The 19,407-nt window shown below is 43.0% G+C and overlaps 1 protein-coding gene across 18 annotated transcripts in view; it reads left to right on the top strand.

Moving 5' to 3' along the window:
- HUWE1 (HECT, UBA and WWE domain containing E3 ubiquitin protein ligase 1) overlaps positions 1-19,407 on the top strand; it is a 149,094-nt gene that overhangs the window by 105,868 nt on the left and 23,819 nt on the right. For 17 of the 18 annotated variants that reach the window (XM_036304909.1, XM_036304917.1, XM_036304911.1 and 14 more), the window contains 13 exons: positions 1,410-1,577; positions 3,882-4,027; positions 4,466-4,529; positions 5,674-5,888; positions 9,385-9,596; positions 9,999-10,181; positions 13,924-14,096; positions 14,444-14,592; positions 15,332-15,407; positions 16,233-16,331; positions 16,902-17,035; positions 17,222-17,390; positions 18,799-19,027. In XM_036304909.1, the coding sequence (XP_036160802.1) occupies positions 1,410-1,577; positions 3,882-4,027; positions 4,466-4,529; positions 5,674-5,888; positions 9,385-9,596; positions 9,999-10,181; positions 13,924-14,096; positions 14,444-14,592; positions 15,332-15,407; positions 16,233-16,331; positions 16,902-17,035; positions 17,222-17,390; positions 18,799-19,027 (2,017 nt within the window). The remainder of the gene's footprint in view (positions 1-1,409; positions 1,578-3,881; positions 4,028-4,465; positions 4,530-5,673; positions 5,889-9,384; positions 9,597-9,998; positions 10,182-13,923; positions 14,097-14,443; positions 14,593-15,331; positions 15,408-16,232; positions 16,332-16,901; positions 17,036-17,221; positions 17,391-18,798; positions 19,028-19,407) is intronic. The other variant, XM_036304918.1, reaches the window with a different exon arrangement.

The raw sequence follows: 19,407 nt of genomic DNA, 5'->3' as shown, positions 1-19,407 counted from the left end.
AGGGCTTACATACAGTGAATGGCTTATAGATTGAATGATAGTTGAGGAACAAACAGATAAATGACTCATGATACAGAATGAAGTATACAGTATCCTCAGTATATTCTTGCCAAAAGTGTTTGGCCTATATTTAATTATGAGGAAACAATTAGACATAAATTGTGAGACATTCTAAAGAAAACTGGCCTAGATTCTTTTCCAAAAATATAAATATATTAAAAGTGGAAAAATTCAAGGATCTCCTAGATAAAAGACCAGAGAGATAACCCCCAACAACCTTGATGGGGTTGTGGACCAAATAAAAGAGATTTGGAGAAATTTGAATACTTACGATCCTATCTATTAAAGAGGGGGATATGCTAATTGACCCTCATGCCTTCTCAAAGATGGCGGCACCCACAACCAATAAGGAGGGAATATGCTAATTGACTGTGCCGCCCTCAAAGATGGTGGTGCCCATTGCCACAAGATGGCAGGGCCAAATCCCCTCAGCCCCGCCGGGGCAGCAGGCAGGCCCTGCTGCTCCACGTGCCTGCCTTCAGAGACCCCCAGTCCCCTCAGCCCCCCAGCCGCCCAGGGCCATCCTGATGGTGGCTGCCCGGCCTCCCGAGACGCAGGTAACCAGGGCCAGCTGAGGCTTGCGCTGCCGGCAGTGGCAGCAGCAGAGGTGTGATAAGGTGTCACCTTCCCCTGATTGCCCAGTCACCTCCTGCCCCTGAGGGCTCCCGGACTGTGAAAGGAGACAGGTGGGCTGAGGGAGCCCCCCCTCCAGTGCATGAATTTTCATGCACTGGGCCTCTAGTTGTTATATAATATAATTGTGTCTTTTAAATTTCCTGGGTGTTATGATGGTTATGTCGGAAAATATCCTTGATGTTAGGTGTATGGTTAGATATATTTAGAGGTAGACAAATGGTGATTCTATATGAAAAGTATATGGATATTTATTTACTAATCTTTCAATGTTTCTGTAGGGTTGTGGATTGTTTGTTTTGTTTGTTTTTAAATAAAAAGTTGGGTGGGGGGGCTAATTATTTTGGGGTACCTTAGTGTGCCTGACCCTGTGCTGGGCATGTATGGTCTCATTTAATCCTCATGTTTCAAGAATGAGAAATTTGAGGTTTCTTGGAAGTAATTTGGCCATGATCTTGTAATAGAATTGGATTTTAAAACCAAGTCTTCCCAACTCCAAAGCCTGTGCTCTTTTACCATTTGCTACAGTTGTATTAAATCCTATGGTAATTGGGGAAGGTAAAAGGCAGATACTCTGATAGGCTGCTTTAACATTGGAAATTACCTCCTTTCCCAAGCTTATATGTTATGTTAAGCCCCCTTCTAAGTTTCTATCAGTAACCAAATGTAGGTACCAGTTCACTATTGACTAATTTTTCTGTCTCACTTTGGCTTAGCTTCAGATGATGAATTTGAGAATCTTAGAATTAAAGGTCCTAATGCTGTCCAACTGGTGAAAACAACCCCTTTGAAACCCTCACCACTGCCTGTCATTCCTGATACTATCAAGGAAGTGATCTACGACATGCTGAATGCCCTGGCTGCATACCATGCTCCAGAGGAAGGTATGTAGCTAGCCCACCAGAGGAAACTGAGCACTTTGCCTGGGTCATTTCAACCAGTTCATGCCTTAGTGAATACTCACTGTATGCCCATCCTCTGGGAATCAAGATAAATAAGCCACACAGTGCCCTTCTCTAAATAAGTTAATAGTAATGTAGTATGACAGATGCCGAAGTAGTGGTGAGTCCTAGAGCAAGGCATCTGACCTGGTGGAGGTGGGGCCTGTAGGGAAGTTTCTTAAAATATGTGTTTTCTGGAAGAAGTATTAAATGATAAAAATGGGATTGCCAGAGTTCCGTGATATGAAAGTACATCCCATCCAGTGGGGAAAATGAAGTGATTAAAAAGATAAGAGCATCTTGTTAGCAAGTTGAAAATAAAATACCAAGAAGTCTTGCCTGGCCAGTGTGGCTTGGTGGATTGAGCGTCATCCCATGTGCCAAGAGGTCACTGGTTCGATTCCCAGTTAGGGCACATGCTCAGGTTTCAGGCTCAATCGATTGATGTTTCTCTCTCACATCGAGGTTTCTATCTCTCCCTTTCCCTTCCTCTCTCTAAAAAAATCAATTAAAAACATCTATTTAATCTAATCTAATAAAAGAAACATGCAAATTGACACATACCTCTGCTACACCCACAAGACACGCCCACAAGCCAATCAGGAGTGAATATGCAAATTAACCCAACTAAGATGGCAGCGGCCATGGAGCTGGAAGAGCAGGAGGCTTGGGTTCCCCCGGCAATGGAGGAAGCCAAGCTTCCTGCCTGCCCTGCTCCGCTCAAGGCTGCAAAGTTTCAATTATAGAAGATAAATAAATCCCAGATACCTGCTTCCAGCCCACAGCCGTGGCCAGCCTGAAAACGGCCCTCAGCCCCTCACCCAGGCTGACCAGGCACCCCAGCGGGACCCCCACCTTGATCTGGGAAACCCTTCAGGGCAAACCAGCCGGCCCCCACCCGTGCACCAGGTCTCTATCCTATGTAATAACAGCAGAGCAACTAGGAATTACTGGTCACTATGACACACACTGACCACCAAGGGGCAGACGCTCAATGCAGGAGCTGCCCCTTGGTGGTCAGTGCACTCCCACAGGGGGAGCTCTGCTCAGCCACAAGCCAGGCTGACGGCTGCCAGCACAGTGGTGGTGGCAGGAGCCTCTCCCGCCTCCTCAGCAGAGCTAAGGATGTCTGACTGCAGCTTAGGCCTGTTCCCCACTGGCAAGTGGACATCCTCCGAGGGCTCCCGGGCTGCCAGAGGGATGTCTGACTGCCAGCTTAGGCTCGATCCCCCCAGGGAGCAGGCCTAAGCCAGCAGGTGGACATCCCCCAAGGAGTCCCAGACTGCGAGAGGGCACAGGCTGGGCTGAGGGGCCCCCCCGCCAAGTGCACAAATTTTTGTGCACCGGGCCTCTAGTCTAAAAATAAAATACCAGGTAGTCTCTTAATGTGTTCACTCTCAGAAACAAAACATCTTTATTACCCAAAGGAGCTGGGAACAATATTAGAAGATACAGCTAGGCTTCTTGACCTTTGAGACCACCTTCTCAGTCCATCTTTATTCCTAGTTAAAATGCTGCTTATAATTACTGGGAAACACATGAGTGGATTGCTTGAACCTAAGATTTCATTCCAGTAAGATTTTTCTGGGTTTTATTCAGGACATACTTATTTGATAGGTCCCACGGGATTGCCAGAAAGTGATGAACACTGCCTTTAATAAGTCAAGAAAATGTGGATCTTTGGCGCTTTTCATCCATACAGCATTCTGATGTAGAGCTCCTAGCTTCTACGTGCACAGAATCTTTAACCAATCTTATACCACCCCCCCCAAAAAAACACTCAACAATTTATTAAAACCACTGATTGACCTTCCCACTACACTAGACATCCTGGTAATACTAGGTATGTTAATTTAAGCTTAGTGGAGTGACAGCTGAGGAAAGTGAGCAAAGTAAATTGCCTCTGGTCACAAAACTAGTTAGTGATAGAATGAGGCTTTCAGCCATGCTGTCTTGGTTACACAGAAGGTCCTCAAATAAAGTCATTTCGTTATGTTGATAAGATACCTTAGGAACTTTACTAATGTTTATATCAATTAGCCTGTGTAAAATTGATTTTATTAACATTTTGTTGAAAGTCACAAAACCTATCAACAACATTAAGTGAGGACTTACTGTACTATGTCTGGCAATATGACTATGTAAACAATTGTGGCAACTTGGAGTGGAATTGTCCAAGCTACCAAATAGGTATTACCATTGCACATTTACAGAAGAGTTTTGTTTTGTTTTATTTTGTTTCTCTAGCTGACAAATCTGATTCTAAACCTGGGGGTATGACCCAAGAGGTTGGCCAGCTCCTGCAAGATATGGGTGATGATGTATACCAGCAGTACCGGTCACTTACTCGGCAGGGCAGTGATTTTGATACACAGTCAAGTTTTTCCATTAATGTAAGTCAGTTCCAACTTCCTACTTTCCTTCTCCTTTTGCAATACTTGTGTGTTCTCAGTATTTAGGGTTATGCCAGGGAAATGTCAAAGGTATTAATTTTGATCTATCTGTAAATTATATGTTGCCTAAAAATGAATATAAAATTAGGGTGTCTTTGGGATTTTCTTTTCATTCCTTGGGTTGGAAATGTTTTCTTAATTCATTTTTCATTCTCCTCTTTTCCTCCAATCTCCCAGTCACTATTTATAAAGATGACTTCCCACAGATTATAATGGCATGTGGGGGAACGGAGAGAGTCGGGGAGAGAATAAGTGGTTAAAAGATCAGCCAAAGAGAATATGTAGCATTTACAGCCAGTACCCTGGGAAGAAGTCCTGCCATTTGGGGATAGTTATCTTTGAAATTAATAATGGCTCATGAGTTTTCTTCTTCCATAGAGTCAGGTCTTTGCTACAGATGGTTCTTCCACTGAGACAAACACACCTGGGGCATCCCAAGAAGGTAATGGTTGTTTTTTCCCCTCTTTTGTTCTAATTTCTTGAGGGAGTCAGAGAATACATGCATAATTTTTAAGTTTACTTGTTTAAGTGAGCTTTCTCAAGGTTGAGTTTAGTGTTCTGTAAATAAAGAGTTTCTACATGCTAAAGTTAATGGAACTGTGACTTAACTAACCCAGTAATGGTTGCTATAGTAATATTCTTTCGTTGTACTCTTTAAATCATCCTGTATATATTTTTTGATGGCTTCCATGTTGGCTTATAGAGCTTTGGTGCCAATGGCAGTGTTCTAGCTGTATGGTGGATTCTTGCCCCAGCAGAGTCCATTGGCTACTCACCAAGAATTAGAGAAATGTCATGTGGAAGCAATTCTAATGAGGCCTTTCAAGAACTGCTTCTCCTTGGATAGGAAAGATCTTTGAGGTTGAAGTTAGGAGACATTAAACTGAATATCTAATAGTGAAAATTTTTTAAAAGGCTATTAACTGGTAAAATATTGGTTAGCTCATTTTGGTGGACTTACTGCCCATCTATAGTATCGGTGATAGTAATATTATTCAGCTGAGGCATTATGTCCTTTATGTAGCAGACTATAGTAAACATCAAAATGAAACTGATTCATCCCCTGCACTTAAAGAATTTTTTCTAGTGAAGGAAACCAGCAACCATCATGATGTAACGTCATTAACTGCTGGAATAGAGGCATGCTAGTATGCGGTATGGTAGGCACGTGATGTAATAGCAACTTACATGGATGAGATAGAGGAAATCAGCATTTTAGCTGAGCTAGATAAGTAAATGTGTGCTAAGCAGACGTGGGAAGGAAGAGGTAAATGAGTGAGTACACAAGGCATATTTGGAGAGCTATTAGTACAATATTTCTGGAGCTTAAGGTTATATATAAGAGGAGGGAAGGTGGTGGACGATGTATGAACAGTTGAGCAAAGCCTCCCTGATGTACTATATCCAAAGACCCATGTCTGAGACCTGGGTCGTTCGACCTTTCTGTCCTTCCAGTGCAGTGTAAGAAGGGCATTCAAGTTGTACCAGTGACCTAAAGTGGAGAAGTGGTTTTCTTTCCACTGAAGGCTTGTTCTCACCAATATTTCAGTGTGGAATTGAACTGGTATTTGGCTCTTTCTCAACAGCTTCAACTCCAGAGGAGTCTCGAGATGGGAAAAAAGATAAAGAAGGGGACCGAGCCTCTGAAGAAGCCAAACAGAAAGTTAAGGGCAGCAAACCTTTAATGCCCACCTCCACTATTCTTCGTCTTCTGGCAGAGTTGGTGAGGTCCTATGTTGGTATAGCTACCCTGATTGCCAACTACAGCTACACTGTGGGCCAGTCTGAGCTGATCAAAGAGGTAATGCTTGCAACTTCTGCTTAAGAGTTTATACTGTTGTCATTGGACACCTGCTGTGTTAGATGCTTTACTAGGAACCTATGCATGTTATCCCAATGATAAGAGAGGCAGGGGCCTCTCAAGACACATTAAAGAGTGATGCCTTTTTTTCCATAATGTGGAGCCATCAAGCTCACTGCAGGGAGTGAGTTGCTGCAATTTGTTAAATTGTTTTGTGGAATATCACTTGGTCTGCACTATAGAGATTGCAAAAGGCCAGATTGGAATCAGAGAGAGCAGTTAGGAATCTGACTCAGTATAATCTAGGTAATACGGGATCTTGGTGAAGTTGGTGGGTGTTGGGGAGGTAGTTGAAGAGATATGTTAAAGGTAGAAATGGACAAGAATTGGATTTGGAGGGCGAAGGTGAAATCAAGGACACAGATATTTCATGTTTTTTTATTCCTCTTGTGTTAGAAGAAATGGTTTGAAGAGAAAATGTGGAATTTGAGAGGTATCCTGTGTTTCACTTAAGTAAAGGTGCCTAGGGGACAGTAGAATAAACCAAACATATAAGAATATTGGTGTTTAGCTTTCAGATGTACTCACATCTATGCAAAGATACCAGATGTAGTAATAATAGTATTAGTAATACAAGTCATATTTTATATATCCTGATAGAGAATTATCTTCAGGTTACATTTTTCAAGTGAGAGAGCACTTTAAGAAACTATATCATGGCCCATCTGGTGTGGCTCAGTGGTTGAGCATCAACTTATGAACCCGGAGGTCACTGTTTGATTCTCAGTCAGGGCACATGCCTGGGTTGTGGGCTCGATCCCCAGTAGGGGAGTGAGCAGGAGGCAGCCAATTGACAATTCTCTCTCATCATTTATGTTTCTCTCTCTCCCTCCCTCTCTCCCTCTCCCTTCCTCTCTGGAATCAATAAAAATATTTTTTTTAAAAGAAGAAAGAAAAGCAAATGTTTAGGGGGGGAAAAGAAAAGCTACTGTATCATGTTTTCAAATATGTAAAGGGGTGCCCAAGGAGGTTTTTTCATAAAGGGGACCTTGTTTCAGCACAGCATATGTGTGGGAGTTCAGATTGCCATTACTCGGTATTTTTCCTATTTATTTTTATTTATGTTAACCATTCTAGTATGTTTGTGATGGTATTGCATTATCATTAAAATTTCCCTGTCTTTATTGGCCATTTGGATATGAAGTGTTTAAGTCTTCTTGTTTTCTATTTAATTTTTTATATATTTTGTATATGAGTTCTTTATGGAATATATGTGTTTAAATATACATGGCATTCAGTTCAAAGTTTTTACTCATTTATGCAAGTTGTAGTTATAATTTATAATAGCATTACTTGTGCAAAAAGAGTTGCAAATTTATTAAGTATCTGCTTAATATATTCCAAGTAACCCACTGGTACTGGGTACTCATAGGTGCCTTACAAATCCTATATAATTAAAGAGAAACATGTAAATTGACCGTCCCTCTGCTGTGCTCACCAGCCAATCAGGGGCAAGTATGCAAATTAACCTGTCAAGGGTGGTGGGTTAATTTGCATACACAGGCGCCGGGTGGAGAACAGAGTGGGAGAGCTGGTGGCTTGGGAGGACATGGCTCCCTCAGTCGCTCCCCCCAAGCCACCGGGCGGAGAGCAGAGTGGGAGAGCCAGCGGAGAGTGGAGCGGCTTGGGAACTTGGCTCCCCAAGCCACCAGAGGGCAGAGAGGGAGAGGTGGCGGCTTGGAGGACTTGGCAGAATGGGAGGCCATGGGACAGAGACAGAGCAGGAAGGGAAAACCAAGATTGTGGGGAGCACCAGGAATGCTGGGAATCATAGTTCTGGTGGTAGACAGATCTCCTAGACACTAGCAGTGGTTCTCAACCTTTCTAATATCATGACCCTTTAATACAGTTCCTCATGTTGTGGTGACCCCCAACCATAAAATTATTGCATTAGGGAGGTTGAGAATCACTGAAGTGAGCCTGGAGCAAGTTACTGTTGTGGTGGGGGATGGAGGGAAAGCAAAGGTGAGAGATGTAAGTAAAATCAGAGTGTCTAGGAAAAATTAAAGGGAAGATATCCTAATACTTCCAAGAAATCTCCACCAATGAAGCAAAGGGGGGGGAATGCCTCTATTATTCTGTGAGCAACAAACCAAACTGAGTTGGGGTCTCAGACAATTCGCTCATATGATTGCAAAGACAGACAGAAACTCCCGGATTGGAGAGAGCTCCCCTGAGGGCTCCCAGATTGGAGAGGGTGCAGGCCAGGCTGAGGGACCCCCCCCCCCCCACACACACACACACACACACACCAGTGCACGAATGTCATGCACTGGGCCTCTAGTGTTACTGATAATCCTCTTATCAGCACTGAAAGGTTGTTGGTGTTGCTCCCCTTAATAGAGAAGAGAGAAGGTTCAGAGAGGTCATTAACTTGCCTAAGGCCACACTTCAGAGTAGCAGGACTAGAACTGAAACCTAGGTCTGATTCCAAATCCTTTTTAGTCGATTTCATTGCTTTCCCAAATTATAAAGTTTTTTTCCAGTTTTTATTAATAATGTCACAATATTATTTACACTTTTATTCAGAAAATGGTTTAACTTTTTAGTCACTACTGGGAAATCTTTTAAATTCTAATAGGTGTCTTAACAAGGCCACCTTATCTAATTTTCCAGACTCTAGAATTCTTCGCTGCATTTTTATTGAGGTAAAATTCATATGAAATTAAGCATTTTAAAGTGTGCAATTTAGTAGCATTTAGTATATTTAGTTGTGCGGCAATCATCTTATCTGGTCCCAAAATCATCAGTGCATTTTAATCCAAAATCTGCTTGAATGACAGCAGAACTAAGTTTTCTTTTTAAGATAAGGAAATATTGGGGGATACATCATTGTTAGAGGGAAAAGTCTAATTCTATTTTCTTCCCTGTTGTTGGGCCTTTTTTGCTATTTTAAGTAACCCTGCATTAAGTGTTTTTGCATATCCATATCTATGATTGTGCCATTTCTCATTCAGACCCTGCCAATTTCTAGCCCAGAATTCTGGGCACATTGTAGATGTCGGTAATATTGTAATTTAATTGAATTCTGAAAGGATTATAGCACTCAATTAGGAATCAAGATTTGAATCCTTGCCATTGACTAAGTTCTTTGTGCAAGTCACATTTCTTTGGACTTCTTATTGCCCATCTGTTAGATGGGGAAAATATTGGATTGCATTAACTCTTACAGGTTTGCTATGAACAGTTCTATTTAAATATCACACATAAAAATCTTTTTAAGAAATTCCAAGTAACATCTAAATGAAGATGTGAATGGGACTTGGGAGCATAAAATCTGGATTTGCTACTCACTTAGCTTGTACCTTTAAGCCTGGTTTTCTCATCTGGCTGGGTGACTTCAAGAATCAACTCTGTGTGAGTGTACCTTGTTGGTGTACAAATGATATGGCATAACTGTGCTTGTGAGTAAATGTCATGCTTAATGACTTTTCAGGACTGCAGTGTGCTAGCTTTTGTCTTGGACCACCTCCTCCCACATACCCAGAATGCAGAAGACAAGGACACGCCTGCCCTGGCCCGCCTATTCCTCGCAAGCCTGGCTGCTGCAGGGAGTGGCACAGATGCCCAGGTGGCCCTTGTGAATGAAGTAAAAGCAGCCCTGGGACGGGCACTGGCTATGGCTGAGAGTACAGAGAAACATGCCAGGTAAAATTCATGCCTGACCTAGTGCTGGTGACCAGTATCATCCCCTTACTTCATTCTTGGCCCACTGGATTTCTTGCATTTGAACAAGAGGTCTGTTTATAGCAGCACTGTGTATTCTCTGGTTCTCTCAAACTGATTACATTTGGAGTAGGTGGGTAAACAACTTAGAGAAAACAAAGGACTATTTTCATTCTTTAAGCAAGAGCAGGTTATTCAATCTTATTTTTTAAATTACATTTAAAGAGTGAAGAATGCTAACACCCAAGGAGTAAGTTCTCATCTGTTTAGTTGTTACTTTTAGGAAGTAATAGAACACAGAGGGTTATCTGAGACAAGATAGTGAAGATGTGGTCTAAGGACACACTATAGTCACATGATAGAGATGTCAAACTTCTCTCCCAGGCTTCAGGCAGTGATGTGTATCATCAGTACTATCATGGAGTCCTGCCCCTCCACGTCCAGCTTCTACAGCAGTGCCACAGCCAAGACCCAGCACAATGGCATGAACAATATCATTCGACTCTTCCTGAAGAAGGGACTGGTTAATGACTTGGCCAGAGTGCCCCACAGTCTGGACCTGTCCAGGTAAAATCATTTCCAAGCCCCAGGCTTTTGCCCTCTCTTTAATCATGCGGCTTGCTTCTCCATTTGCCTAATATTTCATGTTTTCTTGCCAGCTGAGTAGTGAACAGCCAGTGTGATAGGAAAAGTTTGGGTGTAGGTGGGAACCTGAGTTTTTAGTATTGTGGCTTTTAAGCACAGCACTTTCTGTTTTTAGGCCTTAGTTTTCTCATTTACTGGAAACTCAAGAGTTGGACTGTATCACTAAATTTTTTCCCAAGCTTCCCCTCTTTAATTAAAAATAACCTTTGCGCCTTAACCAGTTTGGCTCAGTGGATAGAGCGTCAGCCTGTGGACTCAAGGGTCCCGGGTTCGATTCCAGTCAAGGGCATGTACCTTGGTTGCAGGCACATCCCCAGTAGGGAGTGTGCAGGAGGCAGCTGATCGATGTTTCTCTCTCATTGATGTTTCTAACTTGCTATCCCTCTCCCTTTCTCTCTGTAAAAAATCAATAAAACATATTTTTAAAAAAATAAAAATAACCTTTGCCCTAACTGGTTTGGCTCAGTGGATACAGCGTCGACCTATGGACTGAAGGGTCCCGGGTTCAATTATAGTCAAGGGCCTGTACCTTGGTTGCGGGCTTGATCCCCAGTAGGGGGGCGTGCAGGAGGAAGCTGGTCAATGTTTCTAGCTCTCTATCCTGCTTCCTTTCCTCTCTGTAAAAATCAATAAAATATCTATATTTTGTAAAAAAAAAAAAAAAAAAAAAAACTCAAAATATTTTTTAAAAAATAAGTAAAAATAACCTTTTATTATAAGATTATATGTGTATCATAAGAATACAGATGAGTGAAAATAGACATATTCCTACCACCCAGATGCCACTGTTGTTGTGTATCTGTGAGTGGTTTTCTTCACATACATAAATAAAACTATACATGCTATTGTGAAACCTTAGGTGGGGTGGGTTTGTTTTTTGTTTCTGTTTTTGTTTGTTTATTTGTTGCTCTTTTTTAGTATCTACCTTTCTGTGTAAATAAAGTTTTATCCTATCTAATGCCCAAACCTATATTCAAAATTTTTGTCCAAACCAGAATTCAGTTATAGACCTTACATTACATCTGGTTGTATCCCTTGTAACTCTATTCTAACAAAGGTTTTTAATTCATTTTTTATTTTATTTTATTTTTTTAAAATATATTTTTATTGCTTTTGGAGAGGAAGGGAAAGGGATAGAGAAATAGAAACATCAATGATGAAAGAGAATCATTGATCGGCTGCCTCCTGCATGCCCCCTACTGGGGATCGAGCCCACAACCCAGGCATGTGCTCTTGGCCAGAATTGAACCTGGGACCCTTCAGTTTGCAGGCTGACACTCTATCCACTGAGCCAAACCAGCTAGGGCAGGGGTGGGCAAACTTTTTGACTCGAGGGCCACAATGGGTTCTTAAACTGGACTGGAGGGCTGGAACAAAAGCATGGATGGAGTGTTTATGTGAACTAATATAAATTCAAAGTAAACATCATTACATAAAAGGGTACGGTCTCTTTTTTTCAATAGTTTTATTCATTTCAAACGGGCCGGATCCGGCCCACGGGCCGTAGTTTGCCCCCGGCTGAGCTAGGGCCTTAATTCATTTTTTAAATCTGTATTTTATTGCTGTTGTTCATGACACATTATTGACTAGTATATATCATAGATGGTGTACATCTTATTGTGTAATTTGTGTTCTTGTTACTTTGGCACTATACAAATATCTAGTTCCCTATCAACTATATACTTATTTAATGTTCTTAATGCCAGTTGATAATCTTTGCATGCGCCAGTTAATTTCTCTTGGAGCTATCAATGACAGCTTTCTAATTTCTATCATTCCTTCTATATTACTAGCAGGCATTTTTCTATGATTTAGCCCCAGTTAAAAAGGGAAAGTCTGGTTATCCTGACCTAGACTAACCAGTTCTGTTTTCTTTAATCACCCCCTCCCATGCCCTTTTCAGGAGATGAATGGGAGGTGAATCATTTGAAATTCATGCAAACAACTTGTTCCTTAACCTCGGAATACTGTAGCATGTTCTCCTAAGAACAAACATTCCCTTATATGATAGTACTCAGTATCTGTATATATAAAAGCCTAAGCAACTGGCCAACTGGTAGCTTTGTGTGCACTGACCACCAGGGGGCAGACACTCGACACAGGAGCAGAAACCACAGGCATGGAAACATGGAACAGATTGATGAATCTCAGAGGGAAGGGAAAAGGGGTAGGGCAGGAAGAGATTAACCAAAGATCTTATATGCATACTAGAGGCCCAGTGCATGGATTCATGCACGGGTGGGGTCCCTCGGCCTGGCCTGGGCCCTCTCACAATCTGGGAGCCCTTGGGGTATTGGAGAGCTGGTTTCAGCCTGATCCCCGCAGGCCAGGCCGAGGGACCCCACCGGTGCACAAATCTATACACTGGGCCTCTAGTATTTTTCATATTCAGACATCCCCAATTATTCCAGTTATGTCTTTATAGCCCAGAGGAGAGCATTTTGATCCAGTGAGCATCACTCAGTTGACATTTGGTTGTCACAGGCTCCTTGTTTTGTTTTGTTTTTTATTTGTTATGGTAACTTGACTGTTCCAGAGGGCCAAATGTTGTATAGTAATACTAGTAGCCCTGCGCACGAATCTGTGTGCCAGTAGGAGGCTGCCGCCCTCCTATAGCTCTCCGCTCCACCTTCCTCATAGCTTGTTGCCCTGCCCTCTCTGTAGCTCTCCACCTCCCGCTTGCTTGCTGCCCTGCCCTGTCCTGTAGCTAGCTCTCTGCTGCCTGCTTGTAGCCAGTAGGTTGCTGCCACCCTCCTGTAAGCTCTCTGCCCCCTGCCCCACCCTCCTATAGCTACCCCTCCCCCCCTCATAGCTTGCTTCCCTGCCCCCTCCTGCAGCTCTCCGCAGCCCTGCAGCCCTCTTGTACCTCAGGGCGTAACAGCTAATTAGCATATTCCTCTCTTATTATATAAGATCCCATAATCTGGATTTTTCTAATTGCATCTTTATGGTTAGATTTGAGCTAACCTTTTTTCTTTTTTGGCAAGAGTAGTATGTAGGTGATATTTGTTCTTCTCAGTGTATCACATCAGGAGACATGTAATGCCAATTTGTCCTATTATTGGTGATACTAAGTTTGATCACATAGTTAAAGGTTATATTTTCCCTTTGTATCATTGTACCAATAAGTTATCTGTGATGTGATGCTTTTGAGCTCATGAAGATCATGTGAATATCCTGTGCCCTAAAGATTTTTAAAGGTTTACTTCATTGTCACTTGCTGTAGCTCATTTCTTTGGTGTGTTTTTTAATCTTTATTGTTAAAAATATTACAAATGACCCCTTTTTCCCCTGAAGATTTTTAACTCAATAATTTTAGCATTCATTGGTGAGCCTTGCCTAAATCATTTACATTGCTGGTTGCAAAATGATGATTTTCTGATTCTCTTATTCCTTTGTATTAGCTGGCATTGCTATAGGTTCTTTTTATGATTAATGTGTTATAAGTAGAATCATTCTTTTTGATGCTCAGATTATCTCAAATTTGGCCTGTAGTAAGGACCTCATTAATTTTTTTAAGTGTCTTCTAGGACAACAGTAGGTCCCAAGCTCGCCTTGTACCTTCCATGTCCCATTTTTGGGATAATTGTACTATGGTGAGCCTTGTTGCCTTTTAGTATGGACTTCTGTGTTCACTCCATCTCTGTGTCTTCCTTTATCCCAGTCCCAACATGGCCAACACAGTCAATGCTGCTCTGAAGCCTTTGGAAACACTTTCCCGGATTGTGAACCAGCCCAGTAGCCTTTTTGGCAGCAAGAGTGCTTCTAACAAGACCAAAGCTGAGCAGGATGCCCAAGGAGCTACTCAGGACTCCAATAGCAACCAGCAGGACCCAGGTAGGGAATCGGAGCAAATGGACTGGAGTGCTGGCAGGGTGGGCATAGTTGTTTTATGGGCATCACAACTGTTCTGGCTTGGTATTGTTTCCCTGGGAACTTGCTGGCCTTCCAGAGATCTGTCATAGTGGCGTGGGAATGTGCCCCACAAAGAATTGCTTAAAATTGCAGCCTTATTTGGCTGTCCTCACACGTAGCCTTGTCTTTTCCTTTGTCACCCATTCATTTATTCTCTGAGAACTTGTAAACTTGCCCAGGGAAGGGACCTTACTGTCTTCACGCTTGCCTCATGGTGCCTTGCACATAGGCACCCTTTGATTATTTTGCTGGTTGGTTGATTGTTTCAGGCGAGCCTGGGGAAGCAGAAGTGCAGGAGGAGGATCATGATGTCACTCAGACAGAGGTGGCAGATGGGGATATCATGGATGGGGAGGCTGAAACCGACTCAGTGGTGATTGCTGGGCAGCCTGAGGTGCTCAGTTCACAAGAGATGCAGGTAGGGAGGCAGATCACCCACCATACCCCTTTTGCGGCGCTGAACCAAAACCCCCAAGTGATGTGGGTGGGTGAGTACTTTAGATCCTTGCTGCAATGCTGTCTGCTTTGTAAAGGAGCACAGATGATGTACTTAGTAGATGCTCAGTAAATGTACTTGGATTGTATTAAATGATGGGTGGGGGAGGGCAGGATGCTATGTACTATGATATGGAATCAATCCCAACAAGAAAACTTCGGCACAGGTGAAATGTTGATGTAGAGAGCTGGCTTTTGGGCCCAGGGTCTTTGATTTACTTGGCTCTGGTATTAATGGAAGCTCCTTAACATTACTGCCATTCCTATAGCACCAGCTCTCACTGGGGCATTCAAACAATAGTCTTATAACAACCCTAAAGAAAGCATTGTAATTTCTGGAGCTGGTAGCAGTGGTAAGAAATCGGGCCTACAGTCCTAAGCTGCTAGTTCTAAGGAGATCTGCATGTATTCCTGGACAGTATAAAGACTAACCTGGTCTCAGATCGCTGGGATGGATCCATTTGAAGGACATTCTGAGTGTGGATTGGCAGTACGTGGTAGTTTCTGTGCTCTTAGCACCACCAAGTGTGTGGTATTTATATAACACCTCTGTCATACATTATCCTAGAAATACATGCTCCCTTGCTGGCTTTTTTTTAGGGTTTCAGTGCTAGCACAATGATAGACTTGTGTGCATCTATATATGTTCTATTTCTCTCCAGGTTGAGAATGAGCTGGAGGACCTGATAGATGAGTTGCTTGAGAGGGATGGCGGATCTGGGAACAGTACAATTATAGGTGAGAGCCCCAGAACTGAGTAAAGCCTCTTCCTTTGCCTCAGTCTCTCTTGGGAGGACCCTTTTTCTCATCATCTGCTTGCTCAGCTCTGCCTAAGGGCTCATAGCCAGCCTAGATTGCTGCTTGTCTTGATGTTGACTGTCTTACAATTGAAAAATTCACAATCCATCAACAGACCTGTGGTGGGTCTGAAGTGTTGCCTATGTGGGGGAGGTGGTGGGGGTGGCCAACAGTATAGATGATACATCAGGCACATTAAGAGTGTTTATTATTCATGGAAGCCTAGAGTAGGCTATAAAGGCTGTAGGGTGAGAAAGTGCTTTCCTTTCAGTTCTTCAGCAAAATTCAGGGGCTTTCTGCCTCTGAGTCTCAGTAGTGTAACAAAAAATGATCATTCCCTAAGGGTAGCCCTTTTTACCACTGAGAGGGAAAACGGCTAAGTACCCTACTGTCACCTGGCTCCAAGGGTGTATGTGTTACTTTTTTATTTTATTGATGAAAGAAATCAGATGAATAGTGGAAGTAGACAAGTATTTTTAAATTTGACAAGGCTTTTTTACACCCGTTATCCTCTGTGGTTTTACAATTAGTGGAATTGGCAAGGCAGGTGTGATCATCCCATTTTACAGATGAGGAAACTGAGACTCAGACTGGTAAAGTGACTGGCCAAGCTCAAGTAGATAGTCAAAAGCAAGAGAACCTAGGTCTTCTCCCTCATCCAAAAAAAAGGATGTCTGCTGGGTGTACATAGCTACTTTAGGCACACCCAATCTGGAAAGGGGAGTCCTCTGTTGTTCAGTGAAGGCTCTGCTCTGTAACCTTCAGTGAGCAGAAGTGGAGAGGATGAATCACAAGAGGACGTGCTGATGGATGAAGCTCCTTCCAACCTCAGCCAAGCTTCCACCTTGCAGGCCAACCGAGAAGGTGAGAGTGCCGAGGCCGGAAAGGCCTCCCTTCTTGCCCTGCACGTCTGACAGATATTACACTAGGGTTTTCCTGGAGGCAGCTGCCCAAATATGCAGAATAAGGAAGCATCTGTCTGCATGCGCTGACATACACCATCCACTTTATCCTCAGCCAGTTTTTCAAATAACATGTTACTACTGCTTGCCCAAAAGTTTGTCACTTCTTACTTGGTTCGCTTTCTTCTCACCTACCTGCTATCATCGCTCCCGATTCCCTCTTACCAATAGGATGCAGTCAGTAGCAAAGTAGGGCTGGAAAGGCAAGGGGGCACCAGCAGGCTTGGCCAAGTCCTAGACCATGGCTCTTCAAACCTCCACATTCAGCCAACCTGCTCAGCGTTTGATGCATTGAGTGGCACTTTTCAGGAAATCAGGGCTGGCTCACTTAGTCTGTATATCACCCCAGATCTGGTTCTTCCTCTCCTAGAGTCAGATACCACATCGCCTTCCCACTCAATCTGCTGGCCTGCACAGTAGCCTGTTTTCTAGCTACTCAGTATAGTCCTCCAATGTGCTCCCTTTGTTTTAGATTCCATGAATATCCTGGACCCTGAGGATGAGGAGGAGCACACTCAGGAAGAGGACAGCAGTGGCAGTAACGAGGATGAGGATGATAGTCAGGATGAAGAGGAGGAGGAGGAGGAAGATGAGGAAGATGATCAGGTGAGGGGGGACTGTGTTGGGTTGGTTCAGACAACCTCTTCCATGGGAACACAGAGCTGGAGAAAACCCACAGCCTGGGTGGCTAGCCTCAGCGCCTCCCTCCCTCATGTGCAAATGTGGCCATGACACCAGACTTCAGAAAATCCTTACCCCCAGCAATTCTCCATCTCCTATTTTCCCCTTAAGGAGGATGATGAAGGTGAAGAGGGAGATGAAGACGATGACGACGATGGCTCTGAAATGGAATTGGATGAGGATTACCCTGATATGAACGCTTCTCCCTTGGTCCGATTTGAGCGCTTTGACCGGGAGGATGATCTCATCATTGAGTTTGACAACATGTTCTCCAGTGCTAGTAAGATACAGGGGCTCAGTTGGGTTTTATCTCTTGATTCTTATACCCTTTTCTAGGGTAAGCCAAACAGTGATTGAAGCAGAGCAGCTATGAATCTGATAGACAGCACTTCTTTTCCTATGCCAACATTCTGGGGCAAGGGATATCTGAATCCATCTCTCTCAATAAGTGTATGCTTAGCAGAAAGAATAGTGAGAGGCTCTTGTTCTCTCCACCTCAGTAAACAGGCAGCTAATTTAGAGCCTGGACGACTTGATTTGCTTGAATTTTATAAAAAATGGGATACCAAGGCTGACTGCGTCAGGCACCCTACAGTAACAAGGCATTCAATAGTCTTTATTTCTAACACTGATCTTGAGAATTTGTATGGACGCCTTTGAGCTTGGCATTGGGGAGTAGATTTGAGCACATTCACTTTGTTCATCAAAGATGCATCTTTTCGGGGGAGAGAGTGAATCTCTTCCCTCCTCCCCCATCAATGTCACAGTTCCCTTTTAGCATCGAGCTCTTAAAATCAACCTGTCTTGAGAAGGCAGCTCTTAATCCCAAATCACAAGCATGATATAGCAGAAAAGACTGTTCTGGTGGGTTGTCTTGGCCAAGTAGTCTCTTACCTCTTTGAGCCTCAGTTTGTCGCCTGTAAATGAAAAGTTTGAAAAGGAAAAAAAAGGGTTGGATTACATGATTTTCAAGATACCTTTTATTCTGTGATTTTCTTTGCATTTTTGTGATTTGCTCTTACCTCTTTGAGCCTGTTCATCGCCTATAAATGAAAAGTTTGAAAAGGGGGGGAAATGGGTTAGATTACATGATTTTCAAGATACCTTTTATTCTGTGATTTTCTTTGCATTTTTGTGATTTGCATCGATCTTCCTTACGTTGAGCCTTTGTTTATTCAACAAATGGAACAAATACTTGAGGAGTGCAAAGAAAACAGCCCTTTTCCCTCATAGGAGCTTATGGTCTATTAGGAATTATAAATAAGCAGGAACTATATTGTAGTATGGTAAGAAAGCACAGAGTAAATGGTTAGTAAGCCAATCTGTAGAATCAGAGGAAGTGATATCTAAGCCAAAAACAAGAGAACAGGTGAAGACGAGGGAGAGGACTCTTCGAAGTGGCAGATGCAGGATGTTGCTGAGGGGCCTGGAAGCATCACTGTGGCTATAGTGTGGAGAATGGATTGGGAGAAGGTACTACTTAGGAGGCTGTTGTAGTATTTAGGTGAGAAATGGTGGCATAAGCTATGGTAGTGTCAGTGATCATAGATGAGTTGTGGGAATGAGGGAGAAAGGACAAAGCTCAGGTTTCCGTGTGAGGAAGTAAGGCCCAGGAGACATGGTTCTGCTTGAACAATCATGGAAGGAAATTTTTTTTGGCACTGACACCTTGCATATTGTCCTTGCAGCAGACATCCCCCCATCCCCAGGAAATATCCCTACCACCCACCCACTGATGGTACGCCATGCAGACCACAGTTCCCTGACATTGGGAAGTGGCTCCTCTACGACACGTCTCACCCAGGGCATCGGGCGCAGTCAAAGGACCCTAAGGCAGCTGACAGCCAATACAGGTCACACCATTCATGTTCACTACCCTGGGAATCGCCAGCCCAACCCTCCTCTCATACTCCAGAGGTGAGTTACAAAGGTTGTTGGGCTCAGTGGGCTTCAGCATTGTCTTAACCTGGAGGGAGCAGTTCATCACTTAATGCTCTCATCACACACACCGATAACATATTTGTCCCATTTCCTTGTAAACTATATGTGCAGCCTTTGGGGGAATGCCAAATGGTATAACATGTTCTTTTGCTTTTGGTGTATTCACTAAGCAATCATTAAGCATCTCATATACCAAGCACTTAACACTTTAGATACAGACAGAACATGATTCGTGCCCTAAGGTTTAGTGTTTCTTTCACTTCTGAAGTTACTTTTAAGTAGTTTTAGAAATGAAAGAAAGGGTTATAGATACCTTAATGGTCATTGTACAAACTACAGTGGGTGTGCAAGGGAGG

Source organism: Myotis myotis, unplaced genomic scaffold (assembly GCF_014108235.1).
Source record: "Myotis myotis isolate mMyoMyo1 unplaced genomic scaffold, mMyoMyo1.p scaffold_m19_p_4, whole genome shotgun sequence".
NCBI lineage: Eukaryota > Metazoa > Chordata > Mammalia > Chiroptera > Vespertilionidae > Myotis > Myotis myotis.
Note: the sequence above shows the minus strand (reverse complement) of the source record. Positions and strands in the feature narration are given on the sequence as shown.